Here is a 16,398-nt window from a genome sequence, read left to right on the forward strand (position 1 = left end):
CTTTATACTCACTCATTTGGTATACAATTTGAAATCACTCTTCCATACTGGTAAAAAAACAGAACAAAAATGAAACAGATGCCAAGTCAGTCTCAGATTGGATGCACTGCTGAGAAATACTTGTCCCAGATCTCCAGCAAAACACAGAGATTTTGAAAATTTCTCTATTTGCTTTACAATGTATGCTTGCTCCCTCTACCTTGTTACCTTCTTTTCCTACCCTCCAATAAGACCCTTCTCTGTAGCCAGCAAGCACCCTGTTTTTGAGGATCAAGAATCTCTTGCATCTGTATAATATTTTTCCTTTATGTTCTCTTCATATATTTTTCTCACTGGGAACTCATATGCACAATACAATTGAAGTAAGATGGTCAGGCATTATTTCCTTCATATGACAGGTGAGGAAACTGAGGCTGGGGGAGGTTAGTTGACATTACGCCTCAGATAGGATTGCTGGTAAAGGATGAGTGGAAACTCCAGGCAGGTTTGGCTAACCTGCAACACAGTGCTCCCTGTGACACCCTGATGGCACAATCCACAGTATCACTAACTCCATCCTCAATTCCAGGGTACCTACCATGACATCACTGCTTGAGGGAATTTACACCTTGCACTGTACAGAAGCGCTAAGCAGAATAAGTACTTCTATTAAAATATAACTTGAATCCTATAAATTCCTTCTACTTTCCGACTTTCCATCTCATTCTGAGCAAAAGCGATATTTTTAAATTTCCTGAAAATGGTGCATCAGTTCTCACCAGAGCCACCTGCTTCTCACCTCTTCTCCTACTACTCATCCCACCACTCCACCCACTTGGGATCCTTCCCTTCCTTAAACACTACAGGCATATACTTCCCGCACAACCTTGCAATTACTCTTCCTTCTGCCTAAAGTGCCCTTCCCAAGACAGCCACATGGCATGCCCATGCACTTCTTGAAGTTTTTTTTCTCAGAGATCACCTTCGCAGGGAGACCTTTTTGAGCACTTGACTTAAAATCAACTTTAAAAGTCACCCTTTGACCCACCATTTCTTATCAGCTTTGGCTGCTACATTTTTCTTCTCCACCTCACTCTCTTTTAACAGTGTTAAAACACTTTTCTCTGTTTTGTTATTTTTTCTCTCTAGCCCCAATAGAGTGTAAGCTCTGTAAGGCAGGAATTTTGCCTCTTTTGCTCAATGTTCCTGACACAATAGTGAGCAGTTAGAACAGTGTATGGCAGATAGAAGCTGATCAATAAATATTTGCTGAGTTCTGTATTAAGTAAAAAAAAAAAAAAAACAGAAAAGAGAACATCTACCTAAGAACAAGAAAATAAGGATGCAAAATTGAGTGTCTCATGGTTTTGGATTTCAAGTAGCTCACAATCTTGATATAGAAGATACAAGCACATAATTAACAAACCACATTCAGCATGGCATGATATAAAGGAGGCACAGACATGGCAGCATGAGAACCAGGACAAAGAGCCATTATTGCTCCCTTGAGAGATGTGGCAAGACTTTTCAGAGGTAGCGATATTTGAGCTATATCTTGATAGATGAGGAAGGATTTGGACACATGGAGAAAGAGGAGGAAGGGCAGAGTGGACACTTTAAATCAATGCTCAGACTGTAATAATGCCTGTCATTCAAGGATGGCCCCTCAAAAGCTACCTAACATGGCAAAGAAACAGATATCATTGGGACATTTCCCATGCTTGGTCCTTCATCTGTGTTACCTCACTTAATCCTCACATCAAGTACAAAAATCAGACATTATTACTCCTCTTTTAAAATAATGCACTCAAGGAGTGTCTGGGTGGCTCAGTTGGTTGAGTGATCAACTCTTGATTTCCGCTCGGGTCATAATCTGAGGATCGTGGGACCGAGCCCTACATCGGGCTCCATATGAGAATCTCCTGCTTGATATTCTCTCTCTCTAAAACATAACATATAAAATTTAAAAACATAATAATAAAATAAAATAATGCATTTGAAAACCTGGAAGTTTATAGAACCCATTTAAACCACTCAGATTATTAATGCTGCAGTGTTTAAGAGAGAAGGAAACTGTCTAATATGGATTGACAAAATGTTTTCTTCAAAATTCCACTTCAAAAATTATTAAAGTAGCATATGCCCACACCAATGGGAAAAATGAGGGGGACAGTAGAAAAATATATATATATTTTAAAAGCTAACCATCTCCCACTCTAACACCATTATCCCTAAACCAGCCCTCCCAGCAACTAATATTGAGTTCATTCTTCCTGTCCATTCAAACTTATCCAAATATAGATATAAATGTGTAGGGAAATCAGGGTGTGCACTTTACTCAGTAGTTTGCCTTTCTTATTAATGATATCTCATGGTATTTACTTTAGATAAATAATACAAATCTTTAAGAATCTATTGAGGTGTGCCTGGCTGGCTCGGTCAGTGAAGCGGATGACTCTTGATCTCAGGGTTGTGAGTTGAAGCCCTATGTTGGGTGTAGAGACTACTTAAAAATAAAATCTTTAAAAAAATTCTACTTGAGAGCTCATAATTTAAGATATCATAATTTCCCCATTGTTGGGGCATTCATAATTCATATCGCTTCTATTTTGGGGGGGTGTTTTTTAGAGGCTGTTGCAATAAACATCCTTATACATATAACCTTGTGCACTAATGTATTTATTTCTTCATAAAAGATTTACAAAAACTGAATGGCTAGATCAAAGGACATTTTTCAAATTTTTAAATATTGTAATAGATACTGTCATAACACCATCAAAATGTAGTAATTCTCTTACTGACCCAAACTGACACTATTGACAAAAATTAGTTTAGGTCTATAGCTCACAGTATATAAATAACTCCTCACAACTTTATTGGGATACAATTGATATATAATTACTCCACATATTGAAAATATACAACTTGAAGTTTTGGCATATGTATATACCCACAAAACCATCCCTACAATCAAGGTAATGAACACACCTGTTAGCCCCAAAAGTTTTCTCTTGTCACTTATAATAATTCATTCTTCCCTCTCATCATCCCCTATTCTATCCATAGTCAGCTAATGATTTGCTTTTTGACACTACAGATTAGTTTGAATTTTCTAGAATTATGAGATAGACTTTGAAGTACTTATTTGACAACCCTGTCTCATACACTGAGGACAATACTTGGCAGTCTCATATTCTTCATTGGTTTATGTGGGTGCTAAGCTAACTTGCATGAGCCAAATCTACTGATATACCTCTAAGTCCAGGTAACGTGGGAAGGAAATAAGGGAGATCTCTGGATTTTCATAACATCAGTACCTTCTTCTTACCAATGTGGATGAAGAATGTAGTGTTAGAACTTCAAATTAGACTGATACTAGAAATCTAACTTGAGAGTAATAATGTCTCCTACCCTTTGTTTAAAATTCTATTATTCTTTAAAAATTCTATTTTTTCCTTTATTGTTCTTATCATAATTTATAATTATTTATTTACCATTTTTTACTTGCAAATTTTCTGTGTCTTTCTTTACACTGCAAAAATCTCTGGGGGTGTGGGTCATGTTTATTTTGTTTATCACAGAATGCTCAACTTCTAGCAAAGATACTGCAATCAATATTTAATTATCATTTGTTGAATTAAAGAAATATATATACATAGAACACAATGGCCAGTAACTATGCCTATGATTATTATTCATATTAGTCACATTAGGCATTATCATCATCTGATCAGGAAACAAATTCTTATTTGATAAGATACACACTGAGCTAGTAGCAGAGCAAAGGGAAAAAAAATGCATTAAAAAAATGCTCAAAATGAAGCCAGAAGAGCACAGAATGAAGGACCATTAGTTTATTTTTGTCTATTTGTTTCTCCTGGTGAAAATTTTAATACAATCGAAGCTGCTGAAATTTCTTATTATATATCTTGAGCATATACATACAAAAAAAATATATATATATTCCTTGGTGTTGCTGACAACCTATGAGCGCCCCCTGCTGTTTTTAACTTGCTTAAAACCTGAGAGCTTTTCAACTGGGTCCTTTCTAAAATTATAAATACATACATACATACACACACACATACATACATACATACATACATACATACATACATAAAATTTTTAGAAAATGCAGCAAATAAATTTTACTGACTTATATGTTTGTATGAGCTAACTTAAATAGGAAGTCCAGAAAAAAATATGATTTTGCACCTCCTGACCCTCCAAAACATGGTAAAACAGAATGCATTGCTTTCTCAAGTAGAATGAGTATACCCTAGCCATTGTCTTGGGCCCCTAATCTCATCTTTGGGAATGGAACTTCTCTAGACTCAATCACTTCAGATCCCCACTACTGTTTCCAGTGGAAATTTGTTACTAGCTTTCAAAATTTTAAACATCGTATAATTCTTGGCACTGCACTTCCAGTTTCAAGACTTTTGTGAAGCGATACAGACATGAATGCAAATAAATGGACGTTTACCATACTACTCATTATAATAAGAAATAAATATTACTAAAAATAATTTAAATATTTGCATAAATCAAAATTTAAGTAAAGTATGATTCATTTATATGTGCTTTTTATTTCTTTATTTTTAATTTATTTTCCATGCACTAATCATCTTTTATTGAGGTTTTTTTCTTTTAAATTTTTTAATGTTTATTTATTTTTGATAGAGAGAGAGAGAGAGAAACAGCCTGAGTGGGGGAGGGGCAGAAAGAGAGGGAGATACAGAATTGGAAGCAGGTTCCAGGCTCTGAGCTATCAGCACAGACCCCCTGCAGGGCTCAAACTCACCAACTTGGATATCATGACCTGAGATGAAGTCAGATGCTTAACCGACTGAGCCACCCAGGTATCCCTAGTGGGTGTTCTCTCAATTAAAGGATTCAGGGGGTTGTGCACCTGAATGGCTCACTCAGTTGAGTGTCTGATTTCGGCTCAGGTCAAGATCTCATGCATGGTTCCTGGGTTCAAGTCCCACATTGGGCTCTGTGCTGACAGCTCAGATCCTGGAGTCTGCTTCAGATTCTGTGTCTCCCTCTCTCTCTGCCCCTCCTGTGCTTGTGTTCTGTCTCTCTCTCTGTATCTCAAAAATAAATAAACGTTAAAAAAATTTTTTTTAATTAAAAAAAAAAAAGGATTCAGGGGTGTGAGGCAAAGGTCCTGGTCAGGAATACAGAATGCATCCTCCACACTGGGCCCTCTTCAGTGATACTTGTGTAGCCACTTGGGTTTGAGTTCCTTGTTTGAAAGAAAGTAGTTGAAAAGCACATACGCTGTCAGCACCATAGAAATCCCAGGGATTCCTTCCTTTGAAACATTCCAGCCATGCCTTAGGAAATCCCCCAACAGTATCCAGCTTGGCAGCTCTCCTAGTTTGACATCCATCAACTTCTCCTTCACTGGTATGACGGACACCATCTTGGAGTCCTGGGTGTCCATATATACTTATTTTTAAAAGTGCAGAAAACGTCTTGAAAAATCACATAAAGTTGTTAGTGGTTTCCTCTAATTTGGGATATTTATGGACTAAAGGAATGAAAGTTACAGGTATACATACATATAATTATTTACATACATATAATTATTTACATAATTATATGATTATAGTTATATGTAATTTATATTAAATTTTATATAATATCTATTTCCACATTGTTTGTCTTCCCAATATTTTTAATTATACTTTTTTATTTTGACACTGGTACATACAAGAAACAAAACATTTCCATTACCACAAGGATCTCTCATAGCCCTTATATATCACACGCACTTCCCTCTTACTCCTACCCACTCCTAACCCCTAGAAATCTCTTATCAATTTGTATAATTCTGTCATTTTGAGAATGCTATGTAAATGGAATTATACAGTATTTCAGTTTTTGGGTTGGCTTTTATTCACTTAGCATAATTCTCTAAAGATTCTTCCAGCTTGTGTAGATCAATTGTTTATTCTTTTTTATAGTACTCCATCCTATAGATGTATAACAGTTGGTTTAACCATTCATCCACTTAAGGGCAATGGGGTTATTTGCAGGTTTTAGTTACTACAAATAAAACTTCTATGAATGTTTGTAATAAGTTCTTGCATAAACATGTTTCATTTCTCCAGATAAATGCCCAGCAGTACAATTAGTGAGTCATATGGTGGATGTATGTTTAGTTTTTCAAGAAACTGTCAAATGATTTTCCCTGAGTAAGTTATACTATTTTGCATTCACACCAGCAATTATGAGTGATCCAATTTTTCTACAACCTCATCAGCATTTGGTGTTGTTACATTCATAATAAGTTTATCAACAATTTCTGCCATAATGTTTATCATCAGTTTCTGCCTAGTTTCTCATGGTCTGTCCTTGGATTCCTTATTAATTCAATCCTCTTTTTGATAGACTCCCAGAAAAACCTCTACTCCCCAAAGATTGCCATATTAAATCAATTACTCAGTTTTCTCTATTTAGCAGATTGAATGAAAGCATAGAGAGTCATCCTTCTCAAATATGCCAAATGCACCAAGCTTGGAATGAGAGCAATGAATAGCTTAATAATATGAATGATGCAAGAGAACAAAAGGGTCACCCCAACCAGATAAAACCTAACAGAAAATCTACCCATTCAATAAACCAAGCCCAACACAGACTATATTCAGGCTCTGTGCTATGTGCTAAGGATTATCAACATAAATAAGTTTGAGTTCCCCTCCATTTGACTTCAGAATCTAGAAAGGACACTTAGAAATAAGTATGAAAATAAGACTGTTGAAATATGTGTTATGAATATATCTGCTGGTTTAGAATAGCATCTGATGTTTTTTTCAAGCAGCAATGAAACACTATCAAGAAGTCGGAAGCAGTGGTGGAGGGGGAGAGGTAAGAAACCACCTTTTCTGCTGTGTGGCTAATGGATTGGAAGGGATCGGCTCTGGGAATACAGAGGAATTTGGGAGACTAACACAGTAGTATGGTGAGAAATGACAAGGTTTGGGGAAAATAAGTAACAGGAACAATAATGAAAAATGTATGTACAGATGTAGAAAAGTTTTATAATAAACAGAACTTTCTTAGAGATTAGAAAGTAAGGCTGAGAAAAAGGCATACTGACAATGATTGTCAACTTTCTGACTTAGGCAATCAGGAAAATAGTTGTACTATATACTGAGACAGGAAATTAGAACATGGTAGCATGTTTTGAGAGATAATGAGTTCAGGTGGAGGTGAATTCAGGTGAACATAAAAAAGGCCTTCTGCTGGAAGTGTCTAATAGGTTACAATCTCTTTTCCTCAAAAGAGAGATATGGAATATAGCTATAGATTTTAGAGCTCCTAACATGGAAATTATATTGGCAGCTGTGGGAATGCATGAGACTCTCAATGAAAGCCATACACAAAGTGAAAAGAGAAGAGACATAAATATTCAGAGGAATCAGGATAATAATGGCCATTTAAAGAAACTGAAAATAATGGGCAGAGAGTAAGAAGAACACTAGTGGTGGAAGGAAAGATAATCCAACAGAGCAGAAAATTTCAAGTAAAATGAAGTATCTCAGGTGGCAGCTACTCTGAAGTGGCCAAGTAATATGGTAAATGACATTATGTTTCCTAAATGAGTCAAGCATAGTCATGTGACTTGGTTTGGCCAATGAAACAGGACTATAAGTGATGTACATCACTTTCATGGGAAAGTTTTAAAAGTTAGCCTATGACTCACTGAGTTCTCTTTTTGCATATGACATGATGATCAGAAATGCTCAAGATAAAGACTATTCCACCAGTTCCTGGTCACAGAATTCACACAACATGAAGAGAACTCTAAGCAACTCAAGATGATCATACAGTGTGAGAACAAATTAAAATGCTGTGGATATAAGCCTCTGAAATTTGGGATTATCTATTATTGTAGGTGAGCAGTCTAGTCTACTCTTACAGACTTAGGTGAAACAAAAAAGGAAAACAGAAAGTTTCACAAAGTGCAACTATTTTAGTTGAAAAAAAACCACGGGGCTCAAAAAATAGCAAGAAATCAAGATAATCTTCATAGAGATGTCAGTTAACATTATGTTAATCAAGAACCAACCAGAAAACATAAATGACTTTAACATTTGGAACAGAGGGGCTATAATGCACAGAATTGATTCAATAGATGATAGAAGATCTAAACAGTCAAAGAGGTGATGGTGAGGCAACCTGGAATGGATACAGCAGGAAGCCATTACCAACTTCAGCTGAAGAGCCAAAAAAAAGAGGTGATGTAACCACTGCCACTGGAGTCGCCTGGCAAAGGCTGGAACCAATGCAGACCTATCCAGCAGGACATGGAGTTTCAGATGTGACATTTCTGGGGACTTTTCCCAAGTAGAAGGGTAAGGAGGCTATACTCAGGCTTTTCCCACTTCCCACCTCCTATGTCCTGCCTGAACCCCCCAGGGTCAGAATGCAGCTCAAAGGTCAGCTGACCTGGAAACCCAGGAACCGAGACAGGGAACCTGTAGGGGTTAGCATCACAGAGCCAAGCAGGAGAAGGGTGGGGAATGGATCTGAGGAAAAATAGTCCCAAGAATGGCACAACCTCAGGTCTGAAGGAAGAACAGAGCAGACATTCTTAATGGGAAGAAAGACATTACTGATTTTTCATTAAGGCATAAAAGTGCAGCAGCAAAGAGATTTAATTATCTTCTCAGTGACAGGGCTAGAGCACATGTCACAAAAGAAATAATGAAGGAAGGAAGGAAGGAAGGAAGGAAGGAAGGAAGGAAGGAAGAAATATTGACGAGACAAGACATGTAACCAAAGGCCAGGTCATGAAGGGCCTGTAGGCCATGCTAAGGAGCTGGACATCCATTTTATAGGTTATTGTATATCACTATAATTATATCTTGAAAAGATAATTCTAGTATCATAATAGATGGTGGCATGGGGAAAAGGAAAGGACAGAAACTAGTTGCCAAAGGATGATGCAGTGAAGGCCTAACTTGGTGGCAGGGTCTATAAGACCTATGGAGTGGCCATAGTATAGCCACAAACTTAAGAGAAACTCCCACTCTGGTGATGTAGACTCTAAACCAGTGAAAGACCGTAGGCTTGTCAGACAATACTTTGAACACCCTTTTCATTTTATATTTAAAAATATATTTAGCCTGGGTGGCTCAGTTGGTTGAGTATTTGACTCTTGATATCAACTCAGGTCATGATTTCACATTTTGTGAGATCAAGCCCCATGATTCTCTCTCTCCTTCTCTCTCTGCCCCTTCCGTGCTCATGCTTGCTCTCTCTCTCTCTCTCTCTCCCCCTCCCCCAAAATAAATAAATAAGCATTATTTAAAAAGCTTCTTTAGAAACAAGGGCATAAGAACTTGAGGTGTCTGGAAACATCGTCGAAGAGCAGTTGAAGCAAATGAAAATGTTTAATTTAGACTCAAGCAAGAGGGGAAGACATGATTATGTCTTCCTGAAAATGTAGGTTCTCTTGATAACAACAGGCTCTCTGGAGTTTATGACCCAAAAAATTATCTACTTAGGCCCTTCTGAATAGACAGACTCCAGAAATAAACATAGGACACAATGAAATCTATTCATTGCTTTATTCATTGTTTTCAGGGGTCACCACATCTTAGGCCGGAATGAGTTCCAGCCCCCTCCATCAGAGCTTAGTGCTGCCATCACACCAAATGCGACAGGGCCTCCTGAAAGGCAGAAGGACGAGAATAAAAATAAAGCAGCTTACATGTACTTAGCATGTTTCCAAAAATAGGCATCAACCTATTTAACCACCATTTTGCTGATGTGGAAATGGAAGCTCAGAGTGGTTAAGTTTCAACAAAGAATCCTTAAGCTGAGAAATATAAAGTCACAACCAGAACACAGGTCTCTTTCATTCAAAAATTCCTTCTAGAAAAGTAGATGTTGCACCTTCCCTGAGATGCCTGGACATGCAAACTTTATATGAGTATAGTCAGTAAAAGGGAAATACATGTCCGGAGGTGAGAACAGAGTGGTTGGGAGAGAGGGGGGAGAGACAAGTTAGCCCACAAGCTATAGTTACCAGAAGTTTCTTCACTGCCTCAGAGGCCTCTGGTCCCAGCTCATTCACACACTTTTTTAGCCCTTCTACAAGGTGCTCAACAGAAATGCCCAGAGTTTTCAGAAGAAGCTTTAACGGATCCAAAAAGGGGAGAAGGTCATCCACAGGTAAAGGTAAGGCATTGTTGACAGCTCGTGGCAAACTGTTGGCAAGGAAAGCGGTGGCTGCAGGGCAAAAGGAAAACCACGTGAAACAGGCACATCTGATTCTTATCTGTTACTGCACTACCTTCCACTGTGTCCATCAATGGCTCCATTCCAGCCCCAATTGACTTCCCATGAAAACTTTTGCCTCAGGGCTTTTGCACCTGCTGTTCTGCCTCCTTAAGCTGTTCTTTCTCCAGATACCTACGTGTTTCTCATCAAATATTACCTCCTCAGCAAGGCAGCTAAAATAGCATCACCCATCTCTAACTTCATTTTTTCTTACCATGACCTAAAATAGTAAATATCTGTTTATTTATTTCTTGCCTTCATCCTCTTACTAGTATGTAGGCTCCATGAGAACAAGGAGTATATGTTTTATTCACTTGTCTAAAACAGACCCTGGCATGTAGTAAGCACTCAGTAGATACTGGTGGTTGACTGAAGAAGTATATACTTTGCATGTGGCTATCTCCACAGCCCATGGCTTTGAGGCCAAAGAGTAGATTCCATAATGAATCTTTACTTGGGGATACGCATGTCCAGGGAGTCCAGGGAGTTTCAACTTCAACTTCAACTAATTCAACTTCACACTGCAAATATAACTGAACTCCAACTCTTTAAGAGTTAGTGCAGATGCATAGTTGAATAAAACAACGCTATTCCACTCAGAGAACTTACACAGTCTAGTGGACAATAAAGATCTGTGTATGCCACAGTGAGGAATGTGCTGTGCTAACATTATGGATTAAGCTCAGTGGAAACATAAGAGAAGGGATGACTAATTCTAATATGGTAGAGTGTTGGAGCAATCTTCCCAGAGAGATGTTGTTGGAGTCATGTCTTTAAGCAAATTCCAGGATCATAAGGTAAAGAAGGGGAGGTGCATTATAAAAAGGAAAAAAATTAACAAAAGCACTGAAATGTTAAGATGAAAGTGCATACACAGGCTGGTGAGCCTTTCAGTAGTGGCTGGAGTATAGACTTCTAGTGAGGCATGCTGAGGTGGGGAAAGGAGGTAAGGCTGCAAAACTCAGGTGAGGTAAGATTTTCCAGAGCTTTGAATGCCATACTAATGAGTTTGAGACTTTTTTTCCCCAAGGGTAATGGGGAGGTATCAAGGCTCCTTTATGGAACAATTGCATTTTTTATCTTTGGCTTTAGAAAGATAACTCTCACATAGGAATGCCTGGATAGCTCAGTCAGTTAAGCGTGCAACTCTTAGTGTTGGGTTCAGGTCACGATCTCACAGTTTGTGAGTTCAAGTCCCGTGTCGGACTCTGAGCTGACAGTGCAGAGCCTGCTTAGGATTCTCTCTGTCTTCCTCTCTCTGCCCCATCCCCTGCTTGCATGCACTCTCTCTCTCTCTCTCAAAGTAAATAGATAAAAACTTAAAAAAAAAGAAAGATACCTTTCACATAGAAGATGAATAAGAAGGAAAATGTAGAGAATGAGAATATATACAATATATATTTTTACAAAACACATGGTGCAGATATGTAAACCCACATATGCATGAGCACACATATAAGAAAAAAAGACCCTGCCCTAGTTCATTTTCCTTAGGAGTCCTTTTCATTTCCCCATTCAAATCATACAAGAGGAGCCTACGCATCTACTTCCCTTCATCGGCTACCACCTATTTTCCTTCCAAAATTCTCCCCCGGAGGAGGGATATTTATTTCCTCCAACCACCTTTCAATTGCCACCTCTTTCTGTAGATATTTGACACTAGTCACTGAAGACAAACAAAGTAGCCAAGACTGGTTAAGTTACAAATTGATCCAAAATTTCAGTAGAAAGTATAAGCCAAAGTTGCCAATGTGGGTATGGCAGCATCCAGTTTCTCATGATTAATCTCCCTACTTATTTTTAAGGCTTTGGTGAATGTCTTCTCTGTATAGACTTATATACTTCCAGGGGAAGACCCTCAAAGCCTCCTGTCCTTTGAATGAGCAATGGTTATCACAGTGCATTTTGCAGATGTCAATATACCTCCAAAAAGAATGGATCAGTTCCCATTCTCCTCCAAGAATCCAACTTCTATACCCCACCTAGAAATTGAACTGTTGGCCTCTTAGTCCTCTCACAGAGCTGTATGTCTATATGTCTCTGTCCATAAGTCTAGCATCGTAGTAACTTCTGTCTGGAGAAGACTTAGCTCCCCTGTCAGATTCTTGTAAACAATCTTTGTGTCTGATTCATATCTATATCTTCCCATGTTTATCCAAATGCCCAACAGGTTGTAGCCATTCGGCAACTATCTGTTAACTGTGTGAACAGATAAATGTAGAAATGTCTCAGGAGAAACAACCTGGCAAGTGACCACAAGTGACAGAAAAAAAAAAAAAAATGAACTCCATACAGTTTCAAAAGAAAGAAGTTACAAAGTGAGATTCTGACTCAAGATTAATGAAGATAAGAAAACTAAGGGGACAATGTTCAACAATGTTGATCTTTAGTGTGAGATGGCTAACTTTTTTTTAAGTTTATTTATTTTGAGAAAGAGAGAGCACGAGCGAGAGAGGAGCAGAGAGAGAGAGAGAAAGAGAGGCTCCCAAGCAGGCTCCCTGCTGTCAGCAAAGAGCCCAATGTGTGGCTCTATTTCTCGAACTGTGAGATCATGACCCTAGCCAAAACCAGGAGTTGGACACTTAACCAACTGAGCCACCCAGGTGCCCCTGGCTAACTTCTTCTGTAGGATTCATTAAGGATAGTATTTTTATTGGGTTATAGCTTGGTAGGCTGGGATGGGGGTAGGGGGTTGCTGTATCTGAAATCCCTTCCAACCTTTCTATTCCATGATTCTAAAACTCCCTCCACCATATTCCCCTGGGAGCCTAGGTTTACTAGTTATGTTCCTATTAACAGAAAAGTAGAGGAATATATATATGTTCAGGCTACTTACCAGAGTAACTGCAGATGCTGAGGGTCACCAGCAAAAACACAGTTACCAGCTTCATGATAGGTTTCCTGCGATATTTACTTGGAGTTTGAAAATGAATTGCAAAGGGCAGTGAATGCACTGAGCTAGTGGCTCCACTTGCTGTGCAGTGTGACAGCTGCTTTTTGCACATGCACATATTTATATACCACCCATGACCTAAATTTCAGTCACTACCACTTGACGCACCCCAAAGAAGAAGAGCATGAAGGTCATGTTTCCTCACTAAACAAATTGGAGGTTTTTCCGCTTTTCCTCATGTTCCCATGAGAAACAAAGCCTTCACTTGAAGCATTCTCAAGGACCTCTCATAAAAGCCCTTCCTTGCCCAGAGATGCCAGCAGGAGCAAAGAGCTCTAAGAGTTCTTCTCTTGAAATAATATTGCAAAAAGGGGAAGTTTAATATTGAGATTAAATAAGGAGCGAATGTTCTGTTTTCTTCCAGCTTTCTATTCATTTAAAGTTGGCAGAGTCACATCACCTGATATGCTACCCAGCTGTGGAAGCAATCAGATGGTCCCATCAGCTGTGGTATATACAGACTCAGCTTCATTGCATTTAGTGCCATATTACTCTAGAATTTACCTCCACCCACCCCATCCCCACTCACACATCTACCATGGCAAGATCTCTTTTCTAGTATCTCACAGTTATTTTGAGAATCCCTAGGGTGTGCCTTCTTTGTGCTATCACATAGAATAATAGGCTCAGGATCTAAAAATCAAAATGCTTTTGGGGCGTCTGGGTGGCTCAGTCGGTTAAGTGCCCACCTCTTGATTTTGGCTCAGGTCATGATCTCATGGTTAATGGGATTGAGCCCTGGGTTGGGCTCTGGCTAACCATGTGGGATCTGCTTGGTATTTGCTCGCTCACTCTCTCTCTCTCTCTCTCTCTCTCTCTCTCTCTCTTTCTCTGCCCCCCCCACCCCCTGCTTGCACATGCTCTCTTTCTCTCAAAATAAACTTAAAAAATGAATAAAATAAATAAAAATCAAAATGCTTTGTAAAAACCTAGGATTCAATATTTACTCTTGGTATAATCTTGGATTAGACTTTTTAAAATCTATAGTATCGGTCTCCTCACCTACGATGGGGGTGTGTGTGACCCTGAGGCAAAAAATCATTGCAAGACCTTGTCTACATAAATAATTTAGGACACCAAAACATGCATTTCAGAACCATTCTGGCAATCCAGTCTCACACAATCACACAAAGGAAATACTGGGCCAGCCACAGGAGCAATCTGCTTGCAAGGCCGCACCCCTAGAATCAGGACTTGACCACGGGGCTCCAGGACATCCCTTTTTGTAAGCACGAGCCCTGGAATTCCTTTAGCATCTGGCGTTTCACATGCAAGAAAGAGGGTAAGAATGAACCTTGAAGGAGAAAAACAGGAATCAGGATGCAGGTAGATGCCAGTCCCAGGTCAAACAGCACTGCTGGCCTCAGTCATCCCCACCATGAAAGAAGGACACAGAACATTTTGAGGAAGATATGCCAAGGCAGGAGCCCTAATGGTGCACCAGCCAGGAGTTGGAGCTCCAATTGAGGGTGTGGTAGTGTCAGGAAAATTTAGTAAAATTGTGCAGAGAATGTAACTGCAGCAAATCAGGATTAGTACTTAATAAGTGTCATCTGTTATTCATTCTTGTAAGGTACTGCATTGTAACTGCCATTTGTTTATTTTTCTGCTACTTTATAAACTGCGTGAAGGAGATCATGAATTACCACCATGCTAATTCTCTCCTTCGACTTCTGCTGTGTCTGTCAGAGACTGCTTCCATTTCTCCTGGAAACACCTAGCCAGGGATATCGATGTGCCAAAACCCTCAGGGGGCCAAGGCTGTGTGGTAAAGTAGAAGTGAGTTGATGCCATCAGTTACTTTTATGTTGAGGGGTGGCTGGCTGACTCAGTCAAGATCGAGAGCATGCAACTCTCGATCTTGAGTTGTGAGCTCAAACCCCACGTTGGGCATGCAGCCTACTTAAAATTAAAAAATAAATTAAATAAATAAATATTTTTATGTTGTGGTATCTTTATGGGATACTAATCAGCGATGCCCTCATCTTTGCTTGTCATTTTCCAGGTTCCTTTCAAATCCTTTCCCTGCACATCCCCTCCTCTGCTCTGTCCTAGAGGAAGCTGAGTTCTCCAAACTGTGGTTTCCAGACTTGCTTGCCAAATGTGTCTGGTTAGGTCTAGCTTATGGAAGGCACTGGTAGAGGATTCCAAGGGAGAGAATGGGAGAACCCAGGGTATTTCTCCCTTTCTCTGCTTCAGGAAATATCTTGACCAGTGACTCCATCTTCTCTGTGGCTCCAGCTCCTTCCAGTAAGGCCCTGTGCTTGTGGTCCCACCCAAGCCAGGCTGACACACGACTGTTCCAGCTTCTATGGCATGGCCCTAGCCCTCAGTCCAAGCTCCTCATTCTCTGACTCAGTCAAGGAGACAGGAGTCAGTAGTAGCTTCAAGCATTTTGTAAGATCAGGATTGTCTCACCTCCCTGCTTCTTGCTTTAACTGCACTTCTAGCACCTTGTAAATTATCTTCCAAGTTAAATTCTTCCTATTTGATCACCTGGTATGGTTTTGATTTTCTGGCTGGAAGATAACTAATATAGCATTCTAAAATATTAGAGAGCTTTCGCTGAAAACAGATCTTTCAGTTTTTAAACAGTTTCTAAACAGAGGTGTTTCTCTCACAGGTATCAAGTGATAGATTCACGAAGGGCAAGACCAAGACTCCTCCAAGAGAATTAAGCATCACACACACAAAGCTGCTTCTCCTTTCCAACCTCTAAGGCGTCTGATAGTGTCTTGAGCTTGTCTGCTGGCCCGACAGGGTGAGTTCTTCTCTAGGAAGGCCCGTGTGCTGGATTCTAATAGGCCTATCAAACAGCCTGCCAGACATGCAGTATTGGCTGAAACCTGGTAGTAGACATGGCTTGGACTAAAGGCTGGAACCTGCTCCATGCAAAACACACACACACACACACACACACACACACACACACACACACACACATTCACAAACACCCACATTCTTACACATGCAAGAACACTCATCTGTGCCTGTGCACACATACACACACAACCAGCAAGTACTACTGTTTTCACTCACTCATTCAACAAACGTTTGCTGATCATCAACTGTGTGTCAGGAATTAGAATTGGAGCAGTAAACCAGACAAGCAAATTTCTCGCCTTTCTGGAAGTGACAATATGATAAACAGAGAACGAACAAGT

At 39.4% G+C, this 16,398-nt stretch overlaps 2 protein-coding genes across 2 annotated transcripts; both read right to left on the reverse strand.

The window, feature by feature from the left end:
- Positions 1–5,194: 5,194 nt before the first annotated feature.
- On the reverse strand, positions 5,195–5,410 carry LOC121041547 (ATP synthase subunit f, mitochondrial-like). Its single transcript, XM_040492350.1, has one exon. It carries the CDS (start codon positions 5,408–5,410, stop codon positions 5,195–5,197), a length of 216 nt encoding a protein of 71 aa, XP_040348284.1.
- Positions 5,411–9,610: 4,200 nt separating this feature from the next.
- Positions 9,611–13,219, reverse strand: SCGB3A2 (secretoglobin family 3A member 2). Its single transcript, XM_040453411.1, has 3 exons — positions 13,118–13,219; positions 10,028–10,230; positions 9,611–9,668 (listed from the first exon to the last, which is right to left on the reverse strand). The coding sequence occupies exons 1-3, from the start codon at positions 13,170–13,172 to the stop codon at positions 9,645–9,647; spliced, it is 282 nt and encodes a 93-aa protein (XP_040309345.1). The 5' UTR covers positions 13,173–13,219; the 3' UTR covers positions 9,611–9,644.
- Between the last annotated feature and the right edge of the window lie 3,179 nt (positions 13,220–16,398).

Source organism: Herpailurus yagouaroundi, unplaced genomic scaffold (genome assembly GCF_014898765.1).
Source record: "Herpailurus yagouaroundi ecotype Mexico unplaced genomic scaffold, PumYag 29, whole genome shotgun sequence".
In the NCBI taxonomy this organism is placed as follows: Eukaryota; Metazoa; Chordata; class Mammalia; order Carnivora; family Felidae; genus Herpailurus; species Herpailurus yagouaroundi.